This window comes from Microtus pennsylvanicus, chromosome 3 (assembly GCF_037038515.1).
Source record: "Microtus pennsylvanicus isolate mMicPen1 chromosome 3, mMicPen1.hap1, whole genome shotgun sequence".
Taxonomy (NCBI): Eukaryota; Metazoa; Chordata; class Mammalia; order Rodentia; family Cricetidae; genus Microtus; species Microtus pennsylvanicus.
The window spans coordinates 80321310-80335733 of NC_134581.1; the positions used below are offsets into that span (position 1 = coordinate 80321310).

The 14424-nt window shown below is 44.3% G+C and overlaps 1 protein-coding gene across 1 annotated transcript in view; it reads right to left on the bottom strand.

The window, feature by feature from the left end:
* Nucleotides 1-822: 822 nt before the first annotated feature.
* Nucleotides 823-14424, bottom strand: part of Clmp (CXADR like cell adhesion molecule) — a 106952-nt gene continuing 93350 nt past the window's right edge. Inside the window, exons 5-7 of the mRNA XM_075966284.1 lie at nt 12698-12820; nt 4672-4813; nt 823-3701 (exon numbers count right to left, since the gene is read on the bottom strand). Of these exons, the coding sequence (XP_075822399.1) occupies nt 3401-3701; nt 4672-4813; nt 12698-12820 (566 nt within the window). The 3' untranslated portion in view covers nt 823-3400. The remainder of the gene's footprint in view (nt 3702-4671; nt 4814-12697; nt 12821-14424) is intronic.

Sequence of the window (14424 nt, forward strand, 5' to 3'; positions counted from 1 at the left end):
TTCCTCCAGGAGAGTTGTTACAGGGACCTACCACCAGGCTGCTACTTTCTGCCATGAGATTCATGTGGATGTCTGTAAAGCTGTATTCAGATTTCTATAACACTCGGGGGTGACTTCTCTTCAGATCCCTTAGTTGGTCCTTAACCTGGGCACAAAATACTCGCTTTCACAATTACTGTTTGATGATTTTGACGAAGTCCTTAAAAGCAACTGCCTTTGTGCCATTTACACTCAACATCTTGCCCTGAGAGGAAAAAGGACTTCCTATACTAATGAACCCACCTGCTTTAACTAATTGCTTACTTTAATTAATTTGGCCATGATGATTTGGGTCGGCGGTCTTTCTCTTCGAATCTCTGGGATTAACAATAAACTTGTGACTGAAGTCAGTCACTAATAGATCTTTTGGCCTGAGTTCTGTCCTTTTGGCAGCAAGGTATAAATAAATGTATTTTTCCAGTGCAGGTTCCACGGACCCCAGCTTCTCCTACAGTACTGTCTTCCCTTATTTATTTTTTCATTGCCGATACACATGGAGTTACAGTCTGTAACTGCTTTGTGATGCGTACAGTTTCGTTTACAAGGCAACAAAGCCGACTGACACAGAAACAGAAAAACACCAGAAATGAGGCAAACGATAAAAACTTTTTGGAACAGAATTCTAAAGTCCTTTGCATACAACATAAGAACAAAAACCTCCATTTCACTATTTTACAGATTTGAGTTTGGCTTATGTATTTTATTGAAATGGTTTCTCTTTAAACGTCCACATCCTTCCATCTGCATTTTTCTCTTACAAACTTTTATTTTATTTATTTATTTGGCTCCTGTTCATCATTTTTTTTTTTTCATTTTCTATTTGCTTCACATTGAGGACTCAGTCAGCTTGGTTTGCACAATCAGGGGACTAAGGTTTGGAGCCTGTGGTGGCTCTCACTGCATCTGCAGCCGGCCCTCTGTCTTGCTGAAGCTGACCGCCTGATTCAAAGGGAAGGGGCTCTGTCATTGCTACGACTTCAGTGCCTTATCTCTCAGAATTTCTCAGCCTACTACAATCTCTTTTGTGTCCTTATTGTAGTTTTCCATTGGGAATGAATTTTCCAGGTAATTTTTGGATAGTTTCCAACAACGCTTTTAAATAATGGGGATTTCCTTCTCAAACAAAGGGGACTGGTTCCTGCACCGAGAGCACAGACAGGAAACCCCTGCTGCTCAAAGGCAGGAAGCACGGAGAAGATTGCTAGCGACCCAGCTGCAGCCTTCATGGTAAGCTCCTTTGGCTCAGGGACTCCAGGAAGGAGAATTCTCAGAATTACATAGCAGAAGAGGCATGTTGCCTGGATACCATCCTCCAGGAAGAATAAAAATGTAGTCAGAGTAAAGGGCTTAAAAAAAAATCTTACAACGAGATAAGAGTTAGTATAAGAAGCATTTCAAATATGCCTATTCTCTCAAATGAACAGGCATTTGTGTTATAACCCCAATGTCTCTTATTTCTACCTCTTTCAAAGGAAGACAAAACTCAGGTTAGGACTGTCACTTTAGCATGCGTGAAGCTCACCCAAACCAATCCAGACAACTCAATGCAAGCATCATTTCCCAGGCACTTTAGAAGGAAATGTATGTATACTCTGTGAGGATGCTCTTATGCGAGTTAAACACAGGATAAAAAGCCAGAGAAACGGGGCGATACTACGCATCCACCTCTCCCTGTCAGCATCTGAGTGCCGCTTCAGAAACTGCTTCTTCACAGAGGCCGCCACGGCTCCCTCTTCCCTCTAGCCTTTGCCCTGGTTGACAAAAGGAACCGCTCTGCTCCACCCACCAGGACCTGCTGACTTTGCCTTGTTCCTTGAAGAGCTAATTCAGGTTAAACAGCTATGCCATAGGTAACCTATTTGTCAAAACCATTCAAAAGGCAAGTTACTTATCGGGAACTGGCTGGTTTTTTGTTTTTTAATTTCTTGGACACCTTTTTCTCTCCCCCCTCCCCCATGTATGAGTTGTTTTGATAGTTTTGCTGGTGAATCCTTTCTGCTAATTCTTTCCCAAATGCCGACAAGGAAGAAAGCATTACCAGCTGAACCCTCTCCCTTCACCCACTTGTTTTTCTCACCACCTGCTCCCTAATGGTAGTCTGCGTTCCTTCCAGCCCACAGTTAGACTTTTCTTGGAGGCTAAGGCGGAGAAGAGAGACACTGTGGTTCCCTCCTGATCAGCCTTTCAGTGGGAAGTGATGGGCCATGTATTTTCAATGCCTTTAGGAAATGATCCCTGAAAATTTAAGGCCTAGAGTCTTCAAAGGTCCCACATTCACATCCTTCTAAAATGAAAGAAACAGAAGAATCGCCAAGCTTGGGCCAGTATTAAGTGTCCTTTGACCTAGCAAGGGAAAGGTCTAATGTCCCTCTCTATTCCAATCAGTCTTGACAGTCTGGTTTCACGTGTTCTCAGAGAGAGGAGCAGGAGGCAGAATGCAAGAGGATCTTTCAACTTTCCTAAGAGACGTTCTCTAGAGGATTCGTTCCCTAAGGACATTCATTAAGTGACGTGAATGTTTGTTTCTTCTAGAAACTTCCAGTAGAGAAGTCTTTAGGGGTGTCAGATTTGAGTAATGACCCGCAACTGCCCCGGATATATGTTTTGTCATCTATTAGCAATCCTCTGAACATCAAAATGGAATTCTTCACAGCATCGTGTCCCATCTTGGTTGGACTCTTTTCTTAGTTATTATTTTGGGTCCCATGGAAATCTGAAGGTTGGTTGTAGATAAGGAAAGAGAAAACCACTTTTCTCTGTTTCCCACTATTTCAAATCCTCCCCAAATTAATGTTCAGACCTTATGATACATGAAGTCAAGTCAAGGTAGAAAAACAAGTGTTTCTTTTTTTTTTTAATGTGAGTTTCTTTGAAGCAGTTGTCCCCATACATGTTGCAGAGAGGTGTAATATAAGGCTGTGGGTTTCTGTTTTGACTATCTGGATAATCACGCTAATCCGATACATTTGCAGAAATGATTAGAAAATTGACCTATGAGATTCCCATTTCTTCTTGACTGTGGTGACCTGCAACACTTCTGTGTAAGATGTTTCAGGTGTACGCCACCTCACCTCTCCCTTATTTTCACCACAGTCCTGGTGAGCAAATTAGGTTTGGGCCCCTCCTTCCCTCCACCTCCGCTCGGAAGGCACGATGAGGCGCCTTTATAGAGATGACCTGCCTACGTCCATTGTTTGGTGTCCTATAAGGAAGGTGCTTATCAGAACTGGTCCATGCCATGTTGGCAGCTACTTAAGTGAGTTCTTATCTGGCTGAGGGGCTGTGTGGCTGGTGAAGGAGCTCCAGTGGCTAGGCTAAGATCCTGACTTCCGGAAAAAGCGCAAGTCAAGTCCACTGTGATTCAGACAGTTTGGAAGGCTTTGCTCTGGCTGGGGATTGTGCTGAGTGTGGTTTCTGCTTTGGTCAGGGTCGTGTGGTGCACTTTCTTTGGTTCAGAACCTCTTGCTTCTGGTCCTATGAGGCTGTACGCCTGGGTGGCTAGCCCCGCCTGGGGCGCTGCTTCACTGGACAGTGTCCGCTGGCTCCTGGAGGCGCTATTCCCTGTGGAGCGGGTGGAGGAAGAGCCAGAGCGGGAGCTCCTGGAGCCTGAGGAAGAGGAGCTAGGCTTCACAAGGCGGGCTCTGGGGGCTTCTGCATCTTCTCTGAAAGGAAAAAAACGAACAGAAGACAGCAAAGATTAACTTCAGGACTGCCAGGGGTGTGGTGACTCTCAGGAAAGTTACTTCCTACTGAGATTTTTTTTTTTTCAATAAATTCCTCAAGCCAAAAACCTCGGAAGGAAGGCCTCCGCTAAGGAACAAAGCACTTCCTTGTTTTGTAAGACTTAAAGCTCAGTTTAGGGAAATGTTTGTTTCCCAGAGGCCCCACCAGTTGCACCGGAAGGATGTGTGTGGCTCAGCTTGAAATGGTCTGGATAGAATTGCCTTGATTTTGGGGTCTGTATACTTAAATCCTTTCATGTCCTGTAGGTTATATCATCCTTTATTATAAACCCTTTTTAAGTGGTAATGAATCAGAAGTAAAGTTGAAAATTATACTGGTTGATTGTCAGCTTGACTCAAGGTGGAGTCATCTAGAAAGAGGGAGCCTTAACTAAGGAAACATCACCGCCACACAGGTCTTCTGGCAAGTCTGTAGGGCATTTTCTGGATGGATGAGTGAGGTCAGAGAGCACAGCTCACTGTGGGTGGGGCCCCCTCGGTGGGTGTTGCTGGTTCTATAAGAAAGCAGCCGAGCAGGCTCTGAGGAGCTAGACAATAGGCACCACCCTCCATCAGTGCATCCGGCTTCAGCTGTCAGCCCCCAGCCTCTTGCCTTGAGTTCCTGCCCTGAATTCCCTTTGTACCGTAGCTCTAAGGGGAATGAACCCTTCTCTCCCCCACACTGCTGCGTTAGGTCATGATGTTTATCACAGCAACGGAAAACAGGCCAGAGCAAGGACGGTTTCCCAATAAAGTGAGTCACACCTCCTATCCCTACACTGTAATTTCCCTCCTGCCAGAACGATCCTTTGAAGAGATCCACAGTGCAGAGGGGAAGAGGGCGGTTTATACTGAGCAGTTACTATGGACCGGGCCTGTAAAAGGAGTCTGCAGAAGCTGGGACGCTTACCGAATCTCATTAGGTCTCTCCTCTTCCTCATATCTCTCTTTGCTTTTCCTTCTGATTAGCAGCCAGATCAAGAGGAAAATGAGGAAGGCCCCGGCCACGATGCCCGTCACTGCTCCTGCTACCATGCCAATGCTTTGCACGTCTGTTTTCTCAGAAGCACAGACAGAAGTAAAGTCAAACGTAAGCTAGGAGATGCATGACACTCTAGACAGAAGCCCTGGACAGAACGGCTTCTAACCCACATTCCATGACCCTCACAGGCTGTGTGATTGAACCTTTCCGTACTCTTGCAAGCGATAGTTACAAACTTTATATTCAATTGGCTCATATTTTGGTGACGCAGTCTGGCTTGATTTATATGATAAAATAAGTTGGGAAAGTTATTGTGTCATGTTTGTTAAAAACATTTTAATCCTATTAAGACACCTTTGGGCCATCTTCTAGCTCTGCCCACACCCCTTTTTCTAACTTCCCTTTTCTACTGGTAAAATAAACTTGGTTATAGCCTGTATGACTTACAGTGTACAATTCTTTTTTTTTTCTTTTTGATTTTTTGAGGCAGGGTTTTTCCGTGGCTTTGGAGCCTGTCCTGGAACTAGCTCTGTAGACCAGGCTGGTCTCGAACTCACAGAGATCCGCCTGCCTCTGCCTCCCGAGTGCTGGGATTAAAGGCATGCGCCACCATCGCCCGGCCTACAGCGTACAATTCTGTGTGTGGTTGACTAGCGGCTTTCAAACTCAGAACTCAAGGTGAATTTGATTTGTAGATTAGTACTCTCATTTGAATATGAAATGTGTTGAATATTTATTAGTAAGTGCCCAGGTTAGCCAGGCAGTTCTAGGTATGATAAAGAGCAATAAGAGCTTTTCTGTTTGCAAGTTTGCACTCAACAAAAGGAAAAAAAAGCAAATCAATAAAGAAATAGATACAAAGAATGCTGGCCAGTGGCTGTGAGAGCAAAAGGGGATGCCTGGCAATTCAGAGGGAGAACAGAGGAACGTGGTTTCAGTTTGGGCAAGGAGGACTCCGATGGAGGGGTGTGGAGTTGAAATACAAATGCCAGGGCTGTCTTGCGGTGAACTAGACATAGTGGGTGTGATGGATGTGAGCCGGGCTGCAGGACAGCGAGTGAGAGGACGTGTGGGGCGGCAAAGTCACAGAGACAGGAAGGTACAAGCTCCTATGAGGCCTAATGGGCCATGCAATGGTTTTAGTATAGAGGCAATAGAAGAGTTACATGGTTCAAGTTCTGTTTAAGAAAGCAGGCTACAGCAGTTCTAGGGAGAATGAAGGGCTCCAAGGGAAGGAAAGGAAGCAAGGGTAGAGTTAGGATGCTTCAGACTGTACAGGCTGGAGAGGATGGGGAGAGAGCTAGGCTGAACTCAAGGCTTTAAAAGCAGGTACGAGGGTACCACTTCTATTTTGAAAGTGTTGTCAACAGAAAGTGCTGTTTCCTCTTGTGCTGCTTATCTTTATAAACTAAACTGCCTCTCACTATAACCATGGACCTTTTATCCAATTTCCCCCTGAGACAGGGTCTTGGGTGGCCTGGAATTCACTATGTAGATCAAGCTATCCTCACACATAACAGAAATCCTCCTACCTCTGCCCCCCAAGAGTTAGCGTTAACGGTGCACACCACTATGCCTGGCAAAAAGATTGTGTGTGTGTGTTGTGTGCACGTGCGCGTGCGTATGCAGTTTTTTATTTTTTTGTTTTTTAAAGAAATTGGACTTTAGGGGGCTGGAGAGATGGCTCAGAGGTTAAGCGCACTGGCTGCTCTTCCAGAGGTCTTGAGTTCAATTCCCAGCCACCACATGGTGACATAACCATCTGTAGTGAGAGCTGATGCCCTCTTCTGGTGTGCATACATGCAGATAGAGCATGTGTATACATAAAATACATAAAAATAAATAAATCTATAAAAAATTAGAAAAAAGTAAAATGGGTTTATGCATGTGTGCCTTTGTGAGTGTACGCAGAGGTCAGAGGACAACTTGCATGAATCTGTTCTTTCCTTCGAGCCTGTGGATTCCTGCAATCAAGGTAAGCTCATCAAGCTAGGCAGTAAGCACCTACTCATCGCACTGGCTTTGGGTTTACTTTATGTGAACAAAGTCAGTTTGGTGATGCTCTTTTCCTTATGACCCCACCACCAACACACAATCTGAATGGATTATCTACTAACAGAAACTGAAGTTCTTTCTTACTTTTTCACAATTAAAGTAATATTTCATTAATTTCCATGTATGTTGCATACTATGGAACTTTTTCACAATTAAAATAATATTTCATTAATTTCCATGTATGTTGCATACTTTGGAATATCTCTAGAGGATAAATTCACAGAAATGTTGCTGAATACAGTTGAATGCATTTTTCTGTCTACATTTAAATAAACTAAATAACTGGCATGGTGGTACATGCCTATAATCCCAAAAGTTGGGAGGCAAAGGTAGGAGAACCTCTGTGGGCTTGAAGCTATCCATGGCTATATAGAAAGCCTAGTAATACCCTGTCTCAATAATAAGTATTATATATTAATAAAACACATTAATAGAATGGATTAGTAATGGTGGCATACTTGTATAACAAAACACTACAGAACAGTGAGAATGTCCAGTTGGTGGGAAACACTATAATTTCAGCTTTTGGGAAGTCAAGCCATGAAGAATGCCCAAGTTTGTCTGGCTTCAAACTTCTAGCAAGTTCAAGACCAACATAAGCTACACAGCAAGACTCTTTTTCAGAAAGATAAAAACCAAAGGCTGAGGATAGAACTCAGTGGCAGACTGCTTGCTTAGAATGTGCCAGGCTTGGGGCTGGTGAGATGGCTCAGCGGTTAAGAGCATTGCCTGCTCTTCCAAAGGTCCTGAGTTCAATTCCCAGCAACTACATGGTGGCTCACAACCATCTATAATGAGGTCTGGTGCCCTCTTCTGGCCTTCAGGCATACATGCAGAAAGAATATTGTATACATAAAAAAAATAAATATTTAAAAAAAAAAAAGAATGTGCCAGGCTTGCTGGGCAGTGGTGATGCATGCTTTTAATCCCAGGAGGCAGAGACAAGTGGATCTTAGTGAGTTCAAGGCCAGCCTGGTGTACAGAGTGAATTCTTGGACAGCCAAAGCTTCACAGAGAAACCCTGTCTCCCCAAAACAAAAACAAACGAAGAATAAAAAGAAAAAGAAAAGAAAGAAAGAAAAAGGAAAACTAAAAATAAATAAATAAATAATAAATAAATAAATAAATAAATAAAAAGAATGTGCCAGGCTCTGAGTTCCATTCTCCTGCACCTTCCTTTCCCCCTAAACCCAGAGAAGCTCAACTCCAGTCAACATGTTACAGCCCTAAGCAACAATGAAGCAGTGAAGAATTTCAGGCACAAAGTGTTACATAGAAGAAGTCAGCATAATGGACTGATTCCCTGTACTGGGGATCTGAAACAGGAAAGTAATCCATACTAGACTCTGCAGCTTAGAGGCAGCAGGAAGCAATGGCTGACCTAAGTCCCTGATGCCATTTGCAATGACACATTCGCTTGACACTGTCACAATGTGCGCTCAGGGTTTGCATAGTATTCTCTGAAATTTCACTACATTATATTTTCTCTTTCCAAAACTAAGATTATAACAAAAGGTTCTGGAATTTATACCAAGAATATAAAAGTACTTGGGTTCCCCCATCTCCATTTATTACTTTATTTAAACAATTTTTTTTGTTTGTTTTTTTGCTTTTTGCTTTGAAACAGGGTTTCTCTTTGTAGCCTTGGCTGTCCTGGAATTCACTGTGTAGACTGGGTTGGCCTCAAACTCACGGAGATCTGCCTTCCTGTGCCTCCCGAGTGCTGGGATTAAAGGCATGTGCCACCACTGCCCAGTTAAAAAATGACTTTTGAGGCGTGGTTTCATGTAGCCTAGACTGGCCTCAAAGTATTTTTTTTCAAAGATTTACTTATTTATTATGTATACAGTGTTCTGCCTGCATGTATCCCTTCAAGCCAGAAGCAGGCACCAGATCTCATTACAGATGGCTGTGAGCCACCATGTGGTTGCTGGGAATTGAACTCGGGACTTCTGGAAAAACAGCCAGTGCTCTTAACCTCTGAACCATCTCTTCAGCCCTGACCTCAAATTCTTTATGTAAGAGAATGATACTGAACTCCCCATCTTTCTGCCTCCTCTTTCCAAGTACTGAGATTTCAGGTTTGTACTACCAGGGCTAGCTAAGGAACAATTTTATTATTGTTTCAACACATGACCTTTCTAAAAATTGGTATTATTCGTGTGTGTGTGTGTGTGTGTGTGTGTGTGTGTGTTTGAGACACGGCCTTGGTTTATAGCCCAGACTGACTCTGAGTCCATGATCCTCCTGACTGTTGAGCTTCCATACCTAGTTGGTACTATTTTCTTTCCCCTTTCACCGACATGATAGCTTCAAGTAAAAAGAGTGGGCTTTCAATTGACATGATAGGCAGCTTAGTTTTTCTGTGAGGATCTTGTTAAATTTGTGAGACAACTGATACATGAAAGGACAGAAGTCCAGTTCCTGACCCTCTGTAACCCCAGGAAAATTGACAGACTCAGTGACCGCAGAAACCACAGCCCGTGGTTTTAAGAACATTAACTGTGTTGCTGCCTACTCCAGCGATCTTCACAATCTCCAAGTTAAAGTGTCTCTGTCCCTAATCTAAGGTTTCAAGTGCTCTTTGGACCAGTTTTAGCATCTTAACAGCTTCTGCATTAACTAGTGGCTTGTGTGGTGTGGAGGGGGGTGGGGCTGGGTATGAATACTTCCCTGCACCCTCCTGTGGAGGACAGCTAGAGGGAGTTGGTTTTTCCCACCAGACAGTCCTGGGCGCCGAGCTCAGGCTATTAGGCTTGGTGCCAATAGCCTTTATCTGCCGAACACCCTTGCTAGTCCGTGATTCATTGCTGGAAATAAAACGCACAGCTCAGGCTTTGCTTCCACAGAATCACTGCACGTCTTAGCTCTCAAGTCTCCAGAACTCCAATGACTGCTTCAGGCCAGTCGGCAGCCACAGGGAGCCGTGTCAGAGGGCTAGCCTCCAGCATCTGGGTCTTGTGATGTGTGCAGGGCAGATGTGTAACTGTGTAACCTCTCCCAAGGAGAGAGTGAGACTTCCTAGCTAGGCCACTCTTGAATTTAAGACTTATAGAAACTGAGAGTGTTATGCCCAGACCTCAGAGTCCCCCCAAAAGCAACAAGGAGTTTGAGTCCCATATGTAAAAGCAAAGAGCCTTTATTATTTTTTTTTCTTTTTGGTTTTTTTTTCGAGACAGGGTTTCTCTGTGGTTTTGGGGCCTGTCCTAGAACTGGCTCTTGTAGACCAGGCTGGTCTCGAACGCACAGAGATCTGCCTGCCTCTGCCTCCCAAGTGCTGGGATTAAAGGCCTGCGCCACCACCGCCCGGCTAAGAGCTTTTATTCTTATTCAAATTCAAACTCAGGACTCTGTGTGTTCAACACTTTGCCATGGATCACAGAGCCCTGGATTCAGTTGGGGTATTTTTTTTTTTAATAAAAGCAGAAGTTGGGGTGAGGGATTTCTAAGGTTCAGGACCCCAGATTGGCTGACATTTGTCTAGGGGTGCCTTGGTGTAGGGGGATAGGTGTGCTGGGCTAAGGGACGCCAGGTGATCCTATCTACAATAGTTGGAATGTTAGGAATTTCCTTTGGAAGGTCCCTTGCTGAGTGGTCTCAGTTTCTGGTCTTTCTCGGAACCAGGTACTGCCTTTAAGGTAAACTAGTGAGACCAGGCCTACTTTCCCGTTGGTGTCTATAGAGCCTGTCTTGGCAGGTGTGTACCAAGCTGCCCTGGGCCCTACAAGAGTCAAAAATTTTTAAGTCACTAAATTTGGGGCAAATTGTTACACAGAAATAAATACAAGTATTCAGATTGTTTTACTTTGTAACTTGGCTTATGATGCCTTTGTCATCATGTGTGTGCGTGTGTGTGGTGTGTGCATGTGTCCCCACCACAGTGTGTGTGTGATGCGGATGTGTGTGGTATGTGCATGTGTGTGTGCGTGCGCGCGCGTGGTGTGTGCATGTTCCCGCCACAGGGTGTGTGTGGTGTATGTGTGTGGTATGTGTGCATGTGTGTGTGGTGTGTGTACATGTGTGTGGTGTGTGTGTGTGTCCCCACCACAGTGGTTGGTAATCCCCCAGATGAAAGTGCTCCTGCTGCACCATGGAAGATATTTTGGCAGGCTGCCATTTTTGTGGACTATAAGCTTTAGAGCTGGTTAAGACCATTGATTGGACCTGGAGAGATGGCTCGGCAGTTAAGAACACTGGTTGTTCTTCCAGAGGTCCTGAGCTCAATTCCCAGCAACCACAGGGTGTTTCACAATCATCTATAGCAGATTTGATGCCCTATTCTGGTATAAAGGTGTACATGTGGATAGAGCCTCCTATATATAAAATAAGTAAATAAATCTTTTTTTTTTTTGCGGGGGGAGGGGATGTTCAAGACAGGGTTTCTCTGTAGCTCTTGGAGCCTATCCTGGAACTAGCTCTTGAAGGCCATCCTGGCCTTCAACTAACAGAGATCTGCCTGCCTCTCCCTCCTGAGTGCTGGGATTAAAAGCATGCACCACCATTGCCCAGCATAAATAAATCTTTTTAAAAAAAGACTGTTGGTTGATTTTCTCTCTTGTCATATTTATTTCTTTATTTTTGTTTTTATAGAGGGTCTCACTATATCTACCTGGCTGACCTGGAACTCACTCTGTAGAGCAGGCTGGCCTCAGATTCAGAGATCCACCTGCCTCTGCCTCCCGAGTGCTGGCACACCTGGCTCTTTTCTTTAAAAAAAAATGTTATCATCAAGTGGCCCAAGGTGGCATCAAATTCGCTATCCCCCTGTCATAGCGTCCCTTGTGCTAGGGTTACAGGATGCATCAAAACACTTGACCCTGCTGTTTCGTTTTGATGTTGGTTTTTTGAGACAGGGTCTTATATAGCTCTGACTGACTCTAAACTTCTTTTTTTTTAAATGTTTTATTTATTTATTATGTATACAATATTCTGTCTGTGTGTATGCCTGCAGGACAGAAGAGGGCACCAGACCTCATTACAGATGGTTGTGAGCCACCATGTGGTTGCTGGGAATTGAACTCAGGACCTTTGGAAGAGCAGGCAGTGCTCTTAACCTCTGAGCCATCTCTCCAGCCCGACTCTAAACTTCTTGTGTGTAGTGGAGGATGACCTTGAACTCCAGATTATTCTGCTTTACCTTCTAAACTCGGGGATTGTATGTGTGTATCTCTAACCTTACCCAAGTCTGTGCATGTGTGCGTGCGTGCATGTGTGTGTGTGTGCATGCGTGTGTGTGTGTTTACAGGAGCATGGTGCTGACTAGCACATGCTAGCCCAATGAGCCAAATTCCCAGCTCCATCGCTCAGAGAGCTGGCTAATTCGCATTGGTAGCCATACAACCAGTCAAAATCATGTTCTTCTGGAAATAAAGACTTTGACCTTACTTTTATCATAAGTAAAACATTTTAGACTAAACTTGTGATGCAAGAATAAGAATTTTCAGCCTTTAATCCCAGCACTCGGGAGGCAGAGGCAGGCGGATCTCTGTGAGTTCGAGACCAGCCTGGTCTACAAGAGCTAGTTCCAGAACAGGCTCCAAAAAAACCCACAGAGAAACCCTGTCTCGAAAAAAGCAAAAACAAACAAACAAACAAACAAAACAAAAAACAAACAAACAAATATAAAACCCAAGGCAGGCGGATCTCTGTGAGTTCGAGACCAGCCTGGTCTACAAGAGCTAGTTCCAGGACAGGCTCCAAAACCACAGAGAAACCCTGTCTCGAAAAACCAAAAAAAAAAAAAAAAAAAAAAAAAAAAAAAAAAAAAAAACCCCAAAGAATTTTCAATGAGACAAACAAACAAAATCCCCTTTGGAAAGTTGGGGAGTTAGCTCCGTGGTAGAAGGCTGGCTCTCATGCCCAAGGTGCTGGGTTTTATCTCCAACCCTGAGATACTCACACTGTACAGTCACTCGTACCACACAGCTCTCCTTTCCAGCCTCATTGCCTGCTGTGCACTGGTAGAGCCCAGAGGAGGCCATGGTGAGATTCTGCAGCAGCACTCGGCCGGGGTTGTTGTAATCTATACAAGCAGAAAGCAGAATGATAAGTCTCCTCCACGACAGGGTCTATATTGTTTACTGTCGCGCATCACTGATAATGCCAAATGGAATGGAAAGACAGAAAAGATCTTGTTTTAAAACATAGGAAATGGGTAAATATTATTTTAATATTTAATAAAATTGTTAATTTAATATCAAGAGTTACAAAAGATTGGGATCAAAGGGCTTGGTGGCTATTTGAGAGGGTGGAGCAGGGGAATCACCCATTTATGGCCTAACAGGCTGCAGAGGGAGTTCAAGGCTATTCTAGCAATTTCCCGAGATTCTATCAGAGGCAGGCAGGGAGCATGTACAAGGTCCTAGGTCCAATCTCTGGTGCAGAGCCAAAAGGAAAAAAAAAAGATGGCGAACAGTCAGTGAATCCTCAACGATTTAGATACAGTAGTTTATGTGGTCCATTTCCCCAACTTTCACTTTTATGACATTTGAAGAAAGAAGTAGGGTTTTGCTGATTCAGTTTACAGGTAAGAAAACAAAATTCAAGAGATTTAACAATATCCAGTCATGTTGGTAAGTCCCTGTAACCTAGCATCTGCCAGACAGAGACAACATAGTCCAGAATACAAGACCACCCTTGGCTATGAGGTATGTTCTATGTCAACCTGGGCTTTATGACAACCTGTCTCAAAAAACAAACAATAGCAGCAAGAAAGGTTCACACTGGACATGGTGGTAGCCTATGCTTGTATTGGCAACACCTACGAGGTAGAGGCTGAAGGATCAGTTATTCAAGGCCAGCTTGGCCTACAGAAGATCCTACATCTGATCTGATTGAGAGTCGACCTCTGCTGGTTGGTTTATGATCATCATTTTGACACACCTGGGAAGAAGAAACCCCCAACTGATTACATTGGCTTCTAGGTGTGTCTGTGAAAGACTGTCTCTATCGATGGTGATGGTTGATGTCGGAGGAGGAAGGCTCAGGTAACTGCAGGTGGCACCATCCCTAAGTGGGAGGGCCCAGACTGTGTAAGAAAGCTAATTAAGCATATTCAGAGAGAGAGAGAGAGAGAGAGAGAGAGAGAGAGAGAGAGAGAGAGAGAGAGAAAGCAGTGTTTGTAACCCTAACCTGACTCTAACCCAGGAATGGTTCCTTGCTTGCAGGTTGTTTGTTTGTTTAATTTTCGAGACAAGGGTCTTAGTAGCTTTGGAGCCTGTTCTGGAACTAATTCTTGTAGACCAGGCTGGCCTCGAACTCATAGAGATCCGCCTGCCTCTGCTTCCTGAGTGCTGGGATTAAAGGTGTGCACCACCATTGCCTGGTCACCTGCAGGTTCTCGTCTTGACTTCCTGCCTGTCATCTCAAAGACGGACAGTGACCTGGAAGCGTAAGACAACACAAACCCTCCCCTCTCCTCCCTGCTTTTGGTCATAGTGTTTTATCACAAGAGCAGAAAAGCAATCTAGGACAGGATGCTATAGGAGACCCTGCCTCAAACAAACAAACAAACAAAAAACCAAAACCCCCAAATCAACCCAAACCAGAGCAAAGCAAGCCATTGACAGCCACACAGAAAGGAGATTCCTCAGCCCGGTCAAGGGCATCCGGCGTGCTGCTGGCCCG